The 12,590-nt window shown below is 39.4% G+C and overlaps 1 protein-coding gene across 1 annotated transcript in view; it reads left to right on the plus strand.

Moving 5' to 3' along the window:
• n4bp1 (nedd4 binding protein 1) overlaps window positions 1–12,590 on the plus strand; it is a 25,314-nt gene that overhangs the window by 5,716 nt on the left and 7,008 nt on the right. The window contains exons 2-8 of the mRNA XM_008412539.2: window positions 2,238–2,465; window positions 2,554–2,727; window positions 3,426–3,931; window positions 4,517–4,877; window positions 5,674–6,006; window positions 7,024–7,259; window positions 12,268–12,398. Of these exons, the coding sequence (XP_008410761.1) occupies window positions 2,238–2,465; window positions 2,554–2,727; window positions 3,426–3,931; window positions 4,517–4,877; window positions 5,674–6,006; window positions 7,024–7,259; window positions 12,268–12,398 (1,969 nt within the window). The remainder of the gene's footprint in view (window positions 1–2,237; window positions 2,466–2,553; window positions 2,728–3,425; window positions 3,932–4,516; window positions 4,878–5,673; window positions 6,007–7,023; window positions 7,260–12,267; window positions 12,399–12,590) is intronic.

Below are 12,590 nucleotides of genomic sequence, written 5' to 3' on the forward strand. Positions count from 1 at the left end.
GCTAAATGGCTGATAACTGATATTTACCGATGCTAAATGGCTAAATGGCTGATAACTGATACTTACCGATGCTACATGTATTTTTCCTCGAAACATTAAGAAAACGACCACAATGCCCACATTGCTTCTCTGCTTCAAACATGTTTCGGTCCTGCACTGCATCAGTATCACATGACCAAACAAATGTCACATGACCAATCTGCTGTTGAAACACAAACGGCAACAAGATGTAAACAAACATCGGTCGTTAATATTGGCCCAGTTCTGCTTATCTTACGATACAATATGTAACTAAATGACAAAAATTGTCAGATTTTAGTGCAAATTCATCAGCAATATCAAAATTATCATATAAAACGATATGAAAATTTGGGCCAATATCAAAATGCGATGTTATTGACTGATCTAGCTAGCTGCAATCAGTGAAAGCTAATTATTTTATTTATTCTATATTTAATGTTATCATATTTTTATTTAAATTTGAATGGGATCTTTTTCAGCTTTTATTGAGATATATTTTTAATTCATTAACTTGTAATAGATTTATTTTTAGTAAAGGCTTATTTTTTTTTCATCAATTTTATGTTTTCTAAAAATTTTATGAGAACTAATTTTTTATTGTTAACCTGTAATAAATTCTTTTATTCAGTTTTAGATTTTTGCTAAAAGGTTTTATTTGTTTTATTCTTTTCAACTTGGTATATAGTTCTGAATTTTCAACTTTTATAAACGATAAAAGTTGAAAATTAAACTTTTATTGAATTTTCAACTTTTACAAGTTAATGTATTACAAGTTATTGTATTACATTAACTTGTAATACATTTATTTCAGGTTTAAAGGTCATTTATTATATTTTTTATTCTTTTTGAATTTTAGATTTTTTAATATCAATGTCATGATTTTTTTTCTTTATTAAAAAACTAAAATTTTTCATGAGTTGAATAGACAATTTTTTTATGTTTAAATTTTTAATAAGGGCCGTTTATACTTATGTTTGTATTTTTTGTCAACTTGATGTTTTTAAAATATTGTTTATTTTATTGTAAAGTGTTTGTTCAGCTGGAGATTTTCAGTAAATCCATTTTATTATCTATTACTTTTATGAACTTGAAGTTGTTTTTTTAAAAATATCTCCAGTTTCTATAAAAGTTTATTATAAAGAGTCTTTTCAGTAAAAGCTGAATCAGCCTCACCTTGTTTCTCTTGACTAGCGCAGACCTGAGCTCCTCTGCTGGGGTCATTGTTGACTCATTTCCGTCGCGTCGAGTGTTTCATTAATGCTAAACGGGCGTGTCACGTTATCAGTCAGAACGCTGCTGATTCACCCAAACGTCTCCCTCAGCCAGGACAGTATCTGAATCTGATTCTTTGCAAATTGTTCAGTTTCAGCCTCACGTGACGTGAATTAATACAAAAACCCACCGACCTTACTTTCATTTTCTTTTTCTTTTTTTTTTCTCTTCGCATTTGCTTAAATATGAAGAATTTTGCTCTTTTGTGATTTTGAAATCCATTTTTTTAGGGATGAATCAATTATTAAAATAACCATCAACTAATTTAGTAATTGATTAATTGTTAACTGGAATATAAAGACTCAAAAAGAGGCAATTGCTGAAAGAATGATGCGGTCGGAGCAGTAATGAAGCGAAAGCTGTAAAAATATTTATACCTTTTGTATTTAATGAAAAAAACTTTGTAAATATGTTCTTCCTGAAACTCGTCAAGTGTCAAATTCTGAGATTATCTCTTATTAATACCCTTTGCTCTTAAATCATTAAATGATTAATCAGATTTATCATAATAATTATCGAAATAATCGTTACCTGGAGTATGCACATTAACAAAAACGGCCATTTGCTGGAAGGTCACACTATAGCAATGTAAAGCTGTAAAAAATACACATGCATATTTATTTAAGAGAGAAAAACAACTTTGTAATAATTATGTCTCCCTTTAAGCACCTTTGGCTCTTCAGTTAATGAGTTAATTAAAAAAAAGGTTATCCTTATAGCTTTTCTCTTGTTATAAGTATTTTTAGCTGCAGATGCATCCTTTGTAACAAATCATCAAAGGAATTCTATATTGTTGCACTTTAGGCAATAAAATGTTAATTTTCTAATTTAAAAACGGAATTGAATGAGTTATCTTTTCTAATATATTATTTTATTTGTCAGAAAACTTGATTTCTAAAACAGCCGTAAGCTGCAGCGTTAATGTTTTAGTTTTTTCTCTGAAGGAGTATGTTCGAGGGCTCTGCGACCCGGAGCTGCAGAAAGAGGAGCACTATCCCACGGACATGCACTGCATCTTCGCCGGGGCCCGGGGCCTCTTCCTGGACAGGCTCATACGGGACACCAGCGCCGAGGTTCTGGTGCCGGAGCCGGGCCGTCTGTGGCTGGTGGGCCGAGCTGAGCCCGTTGTGATGGCGCAAAGCAGAGTTCAGCAGTTTGTTGCTCTCTTCCAAGTAGGACTGGTGAAATTACGTTCGTCAAAGTTACTAAGTTGGCAATTATTTAGAATTTTTTCTTCATTTGTTTGTGTTTTCTGTGCAGGAGAAGAAGAGTCTGCCAAGTGACAGAGAACCGGCGGTGAAGCGAGCGTTCAAGTCTTTCGTGGAGGAAAGAGATGATAAATACACCATGGAGCTCCTGCTGCTGCCCAGTGCCCTGAAGGAGGAGTTACTGGGACTGGTTCACAGCCCCACCAGCACAAACACATCGGCACTGGTTGGTTAAATCCATACGATCCATGGGAAACGCTTCTAGGGGGAAAAAAATATGCAGGTTTATACTTACAGAATAATCAGAAAATCATCAAAAGGTCCATTTATTTCTGCAGTTGTGTCAGGCCTGGATGAAAAACTCATCACGATACAAACGTTGATAATTATTCATCTTTTTTTTTGTTTTATGTATCTGAAATAATACCAAACTGTTGGCATAACCTCCTGTTTTATCCAGTTTTCACAACATTTTTATTTCTAAGCAGTTGTGAGGCACAGTGACAAAACCAGAAACTACTGCTGCGCAAGTCACTGTGCAAGTTGTTGCTAGGCAACCAAATTTTGAGGGTACTTGAAAGTTCTTATTACCCAGCAAGTTGTTGCTAGGCAACCAAAGAGCGAGTGAGTTAGTCGCTCAGCTTAGTTAGCTGTGAGGTTGAGCGTCTAAAGCCTTTCCTGTGCCTACATGTTTGGGTATGTTTACTGTATTTAACGACTAATGAATTAGTTGACGAATATTTCAATAATTATTAATCACGATTAGTTTTTAGTCAGTTTTTTCACCATGGCTCAAATTAGCTGCATTTGTACTCAAAAGTTGCGCAGATATCTTAACATACTTGAGATAAGACAAAACTGGACCAAAAATACTTGGTAGTATTTTCAGTTTTTTCAGTGAATCATTTTTATCCCCACCATCAGGTCAACCAGGCGCTGCTTCCCAGCATGGCGGAGATCGACCAGGACCGCTCACAGAGCAGCACTCCGGTGACGGAGCTCTCCAACCGCATCCTGGACACCAGCTTTGAGGAGAAAGGCGGTTCGGCGGCCGTCTGCACAGGCGGGAAAGCGGGTTTGGGTCCAGAGGCGGTCCTGCTCAACGGCACCCGACCCTCACACAAGCGGCGCTCGTCCGAGAGCGAGACTCGGGACACAAAGAGACAATACTCCCTGGAACGGAAGGAGGAGTCGCCAGAGAGGACGGCGAGGGAGCGTCCTCGGGACAGGGAGGTCCGGGGCGCTGGCAGCAGCTGCAGGTCCAAAACCCCGTCTGCTTCCTGTACGCTCTCCTCCTCCTCCTCCTGCTACTCAGGGAAAGCAAACACGGTGGCCGGTCCGATCACACAGGAGTCCGGCGAGGCCTTACCAGATGACGGCGAGGCCGTCAGCCCGGAAACCAACCTCCGCTGCCTGGTGAACTTTTTCAGGTAAACCTTGAAAGGGAAATTCACACCTTCCACGTTTTTGTTTTTCCATTTGGGATTCAGCTGCTTTTAAAGACAAAAACACCCAGACAATTTTTGGCAATAAATTAATGTTTTTTGTCGTCAAAAACCTTTAGAAAGTAGGAACGGCCCCTCGCCTACTAAACCCAACACAGCACAGCCCGTTACCTAGCAACATCAGCAAAGTTCTGCCCGTTACCTAGCAACCCCAGCAGAGTTCCGCCCGTTACCTAGCAACCCAAGCTGAGCTCCAGCACTTTTAGTCAACTGGAAGAGATGTTGTATTTTATCTGTTTTTGTAACTTGACACTGGACTGTAGATTTATTTGAATTAATTTATTAGTTGAATTGAATTAATAACATTTAAATTTGTTCTCTGTATAAGGTGAGAGAGACGTTTCAAAACCTAAAATTTGAGTCAACTTTGTCCCTTCTGTAGAATAAAGCACAATACCACAAAACGTTATTAATAACGGTAACAAATTATGTAATTTAAGGGCTTGAATTTTACTGTGGGCGTCATTTAAAAGTTGTGGCTACATTGTGAGATCTACTTTTCCTTTCCAGAACCATGGGCTACCAGCAGGAAGTGGTGGAGCGCGTCGTCAAGGCGACGGGGCAGACAGAGGACACCTTTCTAATCCTGGAGAAAATAGTTGAAGAAACCAAACGTTGTGAGCAGGACTGCAAAGTAGGGGACAGAGAGAGACGAATGAACTCCGTGCGTCCCGCTGACACCCTCTGCTCCTCTTCCTCCTCCTCGTCCTCGTCTTCGTCGGCCTCGTCAATGTCGTCCCGTTTCAGGGAAAAGGAGCTGGGAGACTCTGGGAGGTCGAAAGAGAACATAAAGCCGAGTCAGCGAGGAGGAAGCAGCAACGGGTTGGGACACCGGCGGAAGTGCAGCGGCAGTGAGACGAGCACTCAGCAGGTAATCTCACATCAAGCCACAAATAATCCCATAATCCTCATTTCTGGCCATTACAGCACAATCCATACGTTTTAAAGCTTCCATTAATCTGTCAATTTGCTGTTGATACCAATACATTTTGTTCTTAAGGGACAAATAAAGAATCACTCTAGACTAGAATAAATGTTGTCAAACCAAGGACGAATCTTGAATGTGGCTGCAACCAGTGATTATTTTACTCCAACAGATTACTACAGACTAGGCGTGCACCGATTGCAGTTTTTTTGGCCGATCTCCGATTATTGATCTTTAAAAAACCTGACTGCCGATTCCGATTTTGGCCGATACTGAATTTTTTTTATCTGAAACGTCACAGAATATAGCAAGAAAGTTGCTGAGTTTCCAACAGTGGGGCGACTGCAAACGTGCAGACATGAGCTGGTGAGTCGGTCTGTCAGTCAGACCTCTCTCTGCAGAGCAGAAGAGGACGGGGTTCATTTGTTGAGGTAGAAAAGATCGGCTTCACATTTAAGTATCAACGGATCACAGATCTCCCAAAATTAGCAAAATCTGCACCAATAAATCAGCGTGCTGATAAATTGGTGCAGCATATTAAACAAATGGGGGTTTTAGCCTTGATTTATAGGAATTCAGAGTTTCAGCAGCTTTGCAGAGGAAAATCTGCAAAGCTGCTGCTTCCGGATTTTAATCTCCACACTTAAACTTTAAAGTAACAATATAAAGTTGAAGAAACCTTGATTAAATTTGTTTAAATAAATAAACATGTATTTATTTCTGTGTGTCACATCCTTTATAGGCCATCACAATCAAGAGAAGCTCCAGTGCTCAGGGCGGAGCGGGGAACTACGAGGTGATTACGATCGACGACGATGACAACATCATCCCCACCAGCGCCAAAACGGCAGACGGTCGAATGTCCCGGATAATGACGATGCCGCACCCTGACCCCACGCAGTCCGGGTCCCGAACAGACTACCTGGCGCGGGGAGGGGGCGGGGTCACGCAGCGGGACTACCTGTCTCGATGCGGGACTCAAACTTTGGGCGGACCAGTGAAGGTGGAGAGCGTTACGGCGCTGCGCAGCACGCCGCAGTGGCTGAGTAACGCCTCTCTGGCTTCAACTCCCAGCGTGAGTTTCTGTTTGTTTGGTTTTGTTGAATTATGTGTTAATTTATCCATCCAGTCCAAGGTCAGGCACTGTAAAAACACATTATCTTTTTGGTGTAGTTTGTAGTGCGAATATCTTTGTACACTTTAATTCAAAACTAACTCATAAGTAACTTTTCAGCAAGATGTCAGAGCTTGTTTTAAGGCAATGGTTTAATATTGATGAAACAGTTTATTTCACTGATAACAGGGGAAAAATGTCTTGTTATAAGTGGATTTATTGGCCAATTGATCTCGTTCTTTTTCATCAAAATTGAAGAGTTACTGACTGAAAAAAACAAGTTCTGACTTCTTGCTAAAACATAGTAATTTAGTTTTGTCTTATTTTAAATGTACTAAGGTATTCAAAAAATACTTGGTGAGTTTTTGTGTTTTTTCAGTGCTGAGGTTTTGATTGTAGTTATTTCATAACAACTGCTACCCTGTTTGACCATTGGTAGCAAATCGGACTCCAGTTTTACTAAGTAAAGTGATTAAAGGTGTTTTTACACCTGATAGTTGATAAACTCAGTTTAATTGGGACCAAAAATGCGACATTGATTTATTTTTTCTGCTGCGGTTCTCTGTCATTCTGCACCGAGTCAAAACATGTTCCCCTCCTCGCCTGTGGGGGCGCTGCTCCACGAACAACTGAAGGAAACTATACAAAAACCTCTAAAGAAGAACCTGAGCGCAACTTCCTTCTTTTTGAAATGTAAACAAAAATGGAGTTGTGTCAGATTTTAGCAGTTGTAGGATTTATTTTTTGTCTTTGGTCATAAGATCATAAAAATTTCTCTCGCTAGCGACTAGCGAACCTAGACTAGTTGAGTTTTTGTTCTTTTTAATTCTGTAGTTGGACATGACTCCAGCCTTGGAGTCTTACTCTGTTTTATTCGTTTTTATTTACTTTTATTAGTTTTTTTTTACTTAAAGCTGAGAATGAGCTGCTGCTCTGAGTTCCCTCCCCTAAGTGTTTCCGCTTCCTGTGTCCTCCCAGTCGACTCAGCCCATCAACCGGACCGCAGCCTCTGCCTACCAGACCATCAGCCATGTGAACTTCCAGGGCGGCGTGGCCCGGACCCCGCCTGCCAACGACCCGCCAGCCCCGCCGGTCACCGGCCTGGCCCGGTTCCACCAGTCGCTGCGGACCCAGTTCACCTTGAACCTGCCGAACGAGCGGGGGAACCCGGACCTCAGGCACATCATCATAGACGGCAGCAACGTGGCGATGGCGTGAGTCTGCACACAGCTTCTCACTTCTTGGTCACTTTCAGTCCTTTAGGTGTCGAGTCGCCACAGAACTCTTGAGATGATGAACTGGAGTGTTAGAGTAGGAGGGGAAGCGTAGGCTCCTTTTCCTGCCTGATAAAATCTCATATGATTCACAATAAACAAAGAATATTGACACGTGTGTATTGAAAATAAACTTACAGCAGGCCTGCTGGGACCAAAAATGTCAAAGTTGTCAATTAATCGATTATTACTGACAATTAATCCTGTGTTAATGTTAAGTCAAAGGAAAGACTGAGCCTTTTTTTACCTGCAGATTCATCCTTTGCTACAAATGATCAAGCATACACAAAAATGTTACTGCATTTTAGGCAATGAATTTGTATTTTTTTATTTAAAAAATGAATTGAGTTGTTTTCTGTATTTCTAATATTGTATTAAAAAAAGGCTTAAGTGACTTAAGAATTGTTAGAAACAGCCTCAGCTTTATCGGCAAAAATAAGACTTTGTGACAGAATCACAATCTGATTTCACTTTAAGAAAAATCATGACTAACATTTTGGTAAGAATCGTCCACCTCCCTCATTACTCACCTTTGGGGTGATAAATGTGATACCGCTGTGGTTCAGGTGTGAACAGGAGTTACTGGCACACCGTAAGCGATCAGTCATTGGCTTTTTTTTTGGCCGAAATTGAGATTTTCTTTAAGCGCCGCTTGAGTCAATCCTCGTTTTCTGAGATAATACAAAAACAAAGAAGGGAGTAAATGTTGGTAATAAGTGCCAGTCATAACCGGCTCATGTTGATATTTCGTCAGAATCAGTTTTAGTTTGATTTTTTTAAATTTAAGAATCTGTGTGAAGCTGCTACTCATCCGATGACAAATCGAATCTGTGTTAGGTTGGTGTCGCGTCCCACACCGCATACTACTTGTTCTCCTTTTGACTCGCGAAGCCGCCACCCTTCCCATCAGCACCGTCGCCGCCGCTTCATGCACGCGCCACACAAAACCATGCGTGCAGGTCTGTGCTACAACCCCGGCGTCGTTGGCGCGCCCACGCCTTCACATGTTGTTGTGACTCATCATGTTTGGGTATGACTGTGCGCAGGCCTCAGAGCAGCTGTAGCACCATGTCGAAGCGAGGGCGGCTCGTTACGGAGGTGTTTCTCAGAACAAAATACCTTTTCTAGTAACAAAAAGAAAACCAGCGATTTCAATCTCTGATTGATCCAGAAGCTGTTTGTCACGGACTTAATGTGCAGATGAAGATGAAAGGAGTTTTTGCTTTCGCTTTGATTTATGGGTTCGGTCTTCATCCTGCATGACCTTATCCTGACTCTTTGCTTGTGCAACTACTTCCTTTCACGTTCTGGTTTCTTCCTTCCTTCTTCCTGCTTTACCCGAACTCTGCCCATCATGCACCTCTGACTCAACCCAATGTTTCAACATGACCAGCAGTTCGGTTCTGCCTGTTTTTCTTACAACACCAAAATGTTTCACTGGGATTTTATGTGACAAATAAATAGCAGAAAGTATATCATCCATTTATTTTCAACCCCATTTACTCTGACGACCCTTGTTACACTGCAAAAACACCAAGTATTACCAGGTATTTTGGTGCAAATATCTTAGTACACTTGAAATAAATCAAAACTAACTCATAAGTAGCATTTCAGGTAGATATAAGAGCTTATTTTAAGTCAATTATTCTTTGATATTAATGGGAAAGTACTAGTTTAACAGAGTATATCATTTTAAAATAGCAAAGTCCAGATGTGATTTATGTAAATAATTTTTTCCAGTACGGAGTAAAAAGGTCCGTCTTGATATTTACTTCTACAGTTTTTCTGTCCATGCTAAAAGTATGAAGTTATTTTATCAATTATTTTTTATGATTAATTGGATAAAAACAATTAATTACTGCTTTGAGTGTTCAGAGAAGGTTCTGTTTTAATCTTAAATGCAAAATGTATTTGTTTTTAGTACAGTTTTTGCTTAATTACTGCTTTGTGTGTGTATGTTTTTGTTTAGCAAGTGAATCTGTATATTCCAGTTAACGATTAATTGATGACTATATTAGTTGACAATTATGTCAATAATCGATTAATCATGACTATTCTGATTAATCGGTTCAATTCTAGTTAGAAATAACCTCTTCAATGATCAAATCTGTCAGGAATTTATTATAAAATCTAATTTATTGAGAGTTTATCACTAAATAATAATTCAAAACATTTTTATTTAGTTTTAAAAAACGTCCCAGTGACCAGGACATGCCCTGATCCTAAAAAAAACTTATTTAAAATCATTCAAATGAAGTTGAGCCATTTTCCCTCCTTGGGTTGCGTTTCCGCAGAGTTTGGTGATTGTTACACGACTTACCCCGACTTTCATGTCATTCATCACTTTCTCTCTCAGCAGCTGTGGGAACTTCCCTGCTCTTTGCATATATTGACCCCTGGCTGAAAACGATCCGCCTCTGAATGCACCCTGTTTACAGTCTGACGTGTTTGTAGAGTTAAAACACCAGGGAAAGTGAAACGGGTCTGCAATGTTTCCCCCTGATCAGCATCACGAGTCTCGGCAGCAACTTCGTCAGATTTCAAGTTGGAATATTTTATCTCTTTAGTTTATGATGACGGCATCTGCCGTGTTTTAGTGCCTGTTTCTGCTGCAGCTTTGTAACTCACTGCATCACCGTTTGCCCCAAAAGTCCCAATAATCTTCCTTCTTGGTTGTTCTTTTGGCCGCGTAACGTCAGCTTGGAAGGAAAGCTGCTAAATATTGTTTGTAGCATCACGAACCTGCTCAGGCTGCCTTGCATGCGTCTCTGTGAAACCACAGCTCACGTGAGTCCAGATCTGGAAACCTGATAGTAACCCGAGCAGAAAGGGAAAGAACCAGCGCAGACGGGAGAGATATTCTCATGACGAGGAGGAATTTTAATTAAAAAAATTTAACTTCTGAGTATGTTACAGACAAAACTCTGAGTGACTTAGTTTAAGATTCACATGAATCTAAAAACATCTGCTTTTGCTATCCAATTATTAATTGGTTAATGCAGAAAAATATTCAGATTTGATCAGATTACTAGATTAGTTGATGATTAATCACAACTAATCTCATTAATTGTTTCTTTAAAAAATCAACAGATCAGCTCTACACTGTATTCATAAGCAGAAAAGGCTGAGAGTTTAACCTTTTAATGTCTGGAAGCATTTTTAGCTGCAGATTCATCTTTTGCTACAAAAGCTCAAGCTTCACTAAATGAACGTTGGCACCGCATTTTAAAAAAATTATTTTCTTATTTAGAAAAAGAATTGAATCATTTACTTGTTTGCGTCTTTTTATGTAAAGAAAAAACTCTAAGGTGGCTAAATGAAAAATCTGCAGAATGTGGCCATCTATTTTATCCAATTAATCATCAGAATAATCGATTAATAAAATAATCGTTAGTTGCAAACATATCGTCCAGCACGATTTGTTATCGTGACAGGCCTACGTCTCTCCACAGCTAAAAATAGCGCCTAGCATACTTGCGTCAGCGGCGCAGGCGTTAGCAGAAGCGAGAGCGATGTTGTGCAACACAAATAACCTTCCGGCCAGACCACACTGCGCCGCATAGCTTAACAGTATTTATTATTACAAAGTATTTAATGAATTTTTGAGGCAGGTTAATTTGCCTCCAGGATTTCTTTTTTTTTTTTTTTTTTTGTGAAATTGTTGTACCTGAATAATCCATCAGTGATGACAGAAACTTTGTGCTATTTTTAACAAACATTGCTGCTCAAACAAACAAACAAACAAACAAACAAACAGAAAAATCCCTGACACGTATTGGTTTGGTGGTTTGGGCCTGATGAGCAGCACCAGAGATCTGCTGGCTCTGATAACGTCGGTAGTTGTGCGATCTGTCTGCAGCTTCCTGCTCAGGGAGTTTCTCATCTGGGCGGCTGCTGCTGGTTGTTTGCGTTGCGGTTTTTGTTGCCCTACCTACCAGCATGTTGAACTGGGGCCGTCTGACGTGCGCTTGCAGTTTGTGCACGTCACCGGCGACGTTGTGTGTCAGCTGATATTTTAAATTGTGTCTCCTGGAAGTTTTGCAGAGGCTAATTAAAGCCTGTTTTCTTTGAAGTTGTTGCTAATCTTTAAAATGTTCGGGTTCGTTGTTTCTGATTGCATCATAGTGACAGATGTTGGTGCATTCAGTTTCGGGTGAGTTTCTGCAAAGCGACTCATATTTTTCACCCCTGAATTAAATAGATTTACCCTTTATGAGCTGCTGTTTTCTCTGATCCAGTTTATTTCCCCACACTTGTATGAAGCTGCATCTGAAATTAAAGAAGACTTCTGCAAAATGTGCATTAAACATCGTTAATGACATTCAAAATTCTTATAATGACAGGAAATTTATCGCAATAAAGGATAAGCAATATAATAAATGCTCAGCTCTAAGTCAGAGCTATAATTAAACCTAAACTGTACCAAAAATATATACATTTTGCATTTAATATGAAAAAAACTTCTGTTTCTGTAAGTATTTGTATCCAGAACTCCTCCAGGGGCAGCTTTGTCTTCATCTGGTTCAAATTGTTACACAGTCAATAATTGGTTAATCCAAATACTCAACAGATTAGGCTTACGCTGTATTAAAGTAAAGCAGAAATGGCCGAGCTTTTCACATGTTGACGTTAGAATTGGCCGTTTTGCTGTAGATGCATCGTTTGCTACAAATTACCAAACATACACTAAAAGTAATGCTATGTTACTGCAACAGAGCCAATAAAATTGTTCGTTTTATTTCTATAAAAGGATTTTAATTATGTTTATTTGAATTTTAATATTGTACAAAACAAGCTTAAGAGCTTAAATGAAAAATCTGCAGAATTTATCATGTTAATCGTCAGAATAATCGATGGGAAACTAAAATAACCGTTAGCGTCAGACCTACTACTCCATTGCATCTTTTTATGTAGTTTTGAAGTTTGATTTCCTTTTATTTTTTTGTAGTCATGGCCTTCACCGGTTCTTTTCGTGCCGCGGCATTGCTCTGGCCGTGGAAATGTTCTGGCGGAGAGGCCACAGGGAGATCACCGTGTTCGTTCCACAGTGGCGCCAGAAGAGAGACCGACTCGCTACAGGTAAACCTGAGCTCACCTTAACGTTCAAAACTGAACACAGAAAGACGCTTTATTGTGATAAAATATATATATATATATATTTAGCTTTACTGAAAAAGTTCCTCTGAGAAAGAGGAAACAGAATCTTCACAGGAACTTGTTCTAATTAGTGAAATATTCACTTGTTTAATGTATTCCATAATATCAGTGGCA

Source organism: Poecilia reticulata, linkage group LG6 (genome assembly GCF_000633615.1).
Source record: "Poecilia reticulata strain Guanapo linkage group LG6, Guppy_female_1.0+MT, whole genome shotgun sequence".
Classification (NCBI taxonomy): domain Eukaryota; kingdom Metazoa; phylum Chordata; class Actinopteri; order Cyprinodontiformes; family Poeciliidae; genus Poecilia; species Poecilia reticulata.